The sequence below is a fragment of the Pygoscelis adeliae genome, unplaced genomic scaffold (genome assembly GCF_000699105.1).
Source record: "Pygoscelis adeliae isolate BGI_AS28 unplaced genomic scaffold, ASM69910v1 Scaffold7, whole genome shotgun sequence".
Classification (NCBI taxonomy): Eukaryota; Metazoa; Chordata; class Aves; order Sphenisciformes; family Spheniscidae; genus Pygoscelis; species Pygoscelis adeliae.
This window is the reverse complement of record NW_008825268.1, coordinates 2,851,533-2,855,314: the sequence shown is the minus strand read 5'-3', so window position 1 is coordinate 2,855,314 and position 3,782 is coordinate 2,851,533. Positions and strand designations below refer to the sequence as shown.

The following is a 3,782-nucleotide window of genomic DNA, read 5'->3' as shown; positions in this document are numbered from 1 at the left end:
CTTTATAGCCACAGAGTGACCACAGGAATTTATTGATGCTTTATTTTTCCAAGAGATTACATTGTTCAATGCAAACAACATGGAAAGAGATGCTTGGGATGGATGGATCCTGGATGGTAGTAGTTTATTCCATCTAGCTTGCCTTGGTGAAAGTTCAGGTTTTTTTAAATGAAAGTGTAGTCACCCTGAGGTGATACCTATGGACGCACTGGTAAAAAGTGGTGGGGTTGGAGGCACATCATCCAGTTCTATGCCATTTCCATGTTGATGGTGACAGACTGAGCAACAATTTCAGGCAAATCTCAAGTGCCATCTGGTCTTTCTGAATTTGACTTGTTCTGGGAAGGAATGGGAGAGTTGGACTTGAAGTCAACATTGCCTGAAGAAACACTTGCAAAATGACAAACTGAGCCCTTGATTTCTATTTTGAGGTGTTTGCTGTTTCATACAGGAGTGGGAATGTGTCTTTCTTGGGCTGGAATAACTAACAGTTCAAATAAACCCACAGACCCATGATATTTTATGTTTGCGTTTTAAAGACAGCTGCTAGGTTTTTCTTTGGACAAAATAGCATATCAAGCTTGTGGGGTTTTTTGTTGTTTTTTCCCTACTTGTAGAAGAACTGCTAAATGACTGGGTACTTTTGAACTTCTCTTTTGACTATGGATCATGACTGTTAGAATACTCTTTTTCAGATGATTATTTTGTTTGAAGAGCTGTTCTCAGTAGTTCACACAACTATTCAGCCTACTCTGTCTTTACTGAAATCTACAAATTATCAGAAGGTGTTGCTTTGATTTCCTTTTTTTAAAACAAAATCTCAATGTGCTTATAGGATAAATGTCTCAGGCTGTCAGTTTGCATAGCTTAAACTCTAATTTTGTATGACAACAGAGATCTAGGGTGATATTTAAGCCTGATCACTTCCATGCTCATGAATAAACGGAGCATTTCTTTTCACAGTTTGGGTACGTTTGAAAAATCCACTAAACAGTTTCCAACCAGTTATAGAGCTGTGAACAAGACCCAGGAATATGCACTCCTGTTTTCTTTGCTCTTGGACAACGGTCTCATTTTATTCTATTTGTATCATCGGGGTGATGGTGTCACGTTGGTTTCATAACCTATGTCTGGCCATGGGCATGTAGAAGCCTTTAAGCATAGCAAACGGACAAGGTTAGGTGTGCAAATGAGAAGAACATACCGTTTGGTGTCTGGGGAAGTCCACTTAGACAGACAAGATGTGCTTTACAAATGCTGTGGAAAAATACAGATATGCTAGTTAGAAGGAGCAGCAAATGTTACTTTGGGAAATGCCTTTAAAAATAACAGCTGTTCATGAGTTGATGGCATTAAAAACACACGTTCCTGATCAGATTTGACCCAACATTGTGATAGAAAGTTCTAAGTGTTTAATGTTGTACAAACCAAATTCTCTTCCCACTTAAGTGTGATAAGGCTAGATATATGATGAATAGAGCACTTTGTCTAAGCATTAGCTATAGGATTGGTTCCAATCACTGCAACTGCCCTACAGAAAGTCAGAGAGTCTAGAGATGTGGCATTGACTGAAGTAGCCTTCTCTGCTGTGGCTCAATCTAGTCTTTTGAGTAGTGTGACTGCAGGCTAAACATACTGCAACTGTTGTTTTCATGCATAAGCCTTTCAAACTAACTCAGCTGTAGCTTTGTCTAACTGATTTGCCTGAGAAGCTAAAAGCCAACCACAATGAAACTCTGCGAGAGAGAGAGAGAAGAAATGTAGGATGAGAGGGTGTTGAACCCTTGCACCTACCCTCGTAGTTGATGCAGCCATTGGAGTCTTCCTGACCTTTCATGAGTTCGTCTACTTCCTCTTCTGTCATCTTCTCACCTGGAGGGTGGTGAGAGCTCACTTAATTCTTCCACAGACACGCAACTGAGGCTGAACCCTACAAGCTTTTCCAAATGCTTTCCTTATTTTCTGAGTTAGTAACAAAAAGACCTGTAACTGAACTGAGCTTTATTACTTTTAATTTTCTTTAGAAGTTTTGCAGGTGCATATAGACACAGGGATTCTAGTTATTCCTACAGAGTGAAGAAACTGTGCAGCAAATCCTCTACCTTTGTCCCTGTGCTTTACATCACTGAGGCATACAGCCTTTTCTGTGCAACTTCTTTACAACTTCCCCAAGAGAGGCAGCGGACAGGGAGGTGCTGATCTCCTCTCTCTGGTGACCAGTGATAAGACACGAGGAAATGGTATGAAGCTGCATCAGGGGAAGTTCAGACTGGACATTGGGAAAAGGTTCTTCACTGAGAGGATTGTTGGTCACTGGAACAGGCTCCCCAGGGAAGTGGTCGCAGCACCAACCCTGTCAGAGAGTTCAAGGAGCGTCTGGTGATATTCTTAGTCATATGGTTTAGTTTTAGGTAATCCTGTGAGGAGCAGGGAGTTGGACTTGATCCTTATGGGTCCCTTCCAACTCAGAGTTATTCTATGATTCTCTCTATTCCTCAAATAACAGGCACTCTTAATACCTAGTCTGAATTTAGAAGTAACAAACCAAACCTTTTCCTTTGGGCTTTCTATTTGTGTCCGCTTTCCTTGTGGATTCCCAGTTAGGAAACCCAGAGTCTTGTCTGGCTTTGTAGCCTCCTGCCTTTCCAAACTGATTAGAGTATCTTTCCTCCCTCTCTCATGCTTTCAAACAGCAGCAATTTTTAAAGTGCTCACAGAGATGACAATCCCTTACCCAGAGTAGCCAGTACGTGACGGAGTTCAGCCCCCATGACTGTGCCATTGCCTTCCTTGTCAAAGACACGCAGACCTTCAACAAAGTCTTCATAGGTACCCTGTTCCTTATTGTTAGCAGCTGCTTGCAACATGGGCAGGAACTCTTCAAAAGTAATTTTCTTGGCATTCATCTCTGGAAAGAAAGCACCAGTTGCTACATGCTAGACACTTCTATGTGTGTTCTTTTGCGATATTTGCCCTCAAATGTGGGAGAGCCTCCCACCTCATTTACACACTTCTTTCTATCCTTTACTCTAGTTTTTGCTTCAGGATTTGGCAGTTTCTTTGCAGAATCTGGATTCTCTCTTATCATGGGAGTTAATTTTCACATCCTTGCTCCACCCCTCTTCTCACGTAATTTTATATGCTTATGTGCATGTTGTATTTTTCTTTCAGAAATGAAACTTGCTGTACAAGTTGATCTTTGAAAGGATTTTGGGAGTGGGGAAACTACAGAATACAGTAAAACAGAAATCTTGAGCCCCAAGCAGTGGGAAAAGGTAACGAGAGTGGGATGTTGTGACTTAGACAAGCCCCTGAGGTTGCTGACATCATGTTACTGACCTCTTCAGGGTCTCTTTGGTGTGGTAGCAGAGACTATTAGCAAAAGAATAAACTAATCAAAACCAGGAATGTCCAGTGGGGGTGGTGTCCAAATTTACTTTTTAACATGTTGTGTGGAGGTTTAAGGACTCACAAGCTTAGTGCATCTATCCCCTTTGGTCTCATGAGCTGGAAGTTTTAGTCCTCAGTGGGGCCTTCCCCAAATGGTTTTTGTTGGAGCAAGGCTGCCAAATAAAAGGATTTCCCCCGCCCCCCCGAATCTTTGCAAAAAGCAGCCTTCATCTGGACAGCGATGAAATAGAGTAAATGGAAACACGGGAGAGACTTTTGAATATATAGTTGTTTACAGAAACTGTTTTACTACCCAACTATATAAAAATCACTGTCAGTTATTACTGTAGTCACTTAAAGTACTGTCATGGTCTCACTTCTGTGTTAGTCCT

At 41.5% G+C, this 3,782-nt stretch overlaps 1 protein-coding gene across 3 annotated transcripts in view; it reads right to left on the bottom strand.

Annotated features, from left to right (window-relative positions):
* MYL1 (myosin, light chain 1, alkali; skeletal, fast) overlaps positions 1-3,782 on the bottom strand; it is a 19,997-nt gene continuing 16,215 nt past the window's right edge. For all 3 annotated transcript variants that reach the window (XM_009329647.1, XM_009329648.1, XM_009329649.1), the window contains exons 4-7: positions 2,735-2,908; positions 1,795-1,872; positions 1,205-1,257; positions 1-338 (exon numbers count right to left, since the gene is read on the bottom strand). In XM_009329647.1, coding sequence (XP_009327922.1) covers positions 1,229-1,257; positions 1,795-1,872; positions 2,735-2,908 — 281 coding nt within the window. In that variant the 3' untranslated portion in view covers positions 1-338; positions 1,205-1,228. The remainder of the gene's footprint in view (positions 339-1,204; positions 1,258-1,794; positions 1,873-2,734; positions 2,909-3,782) is intronic.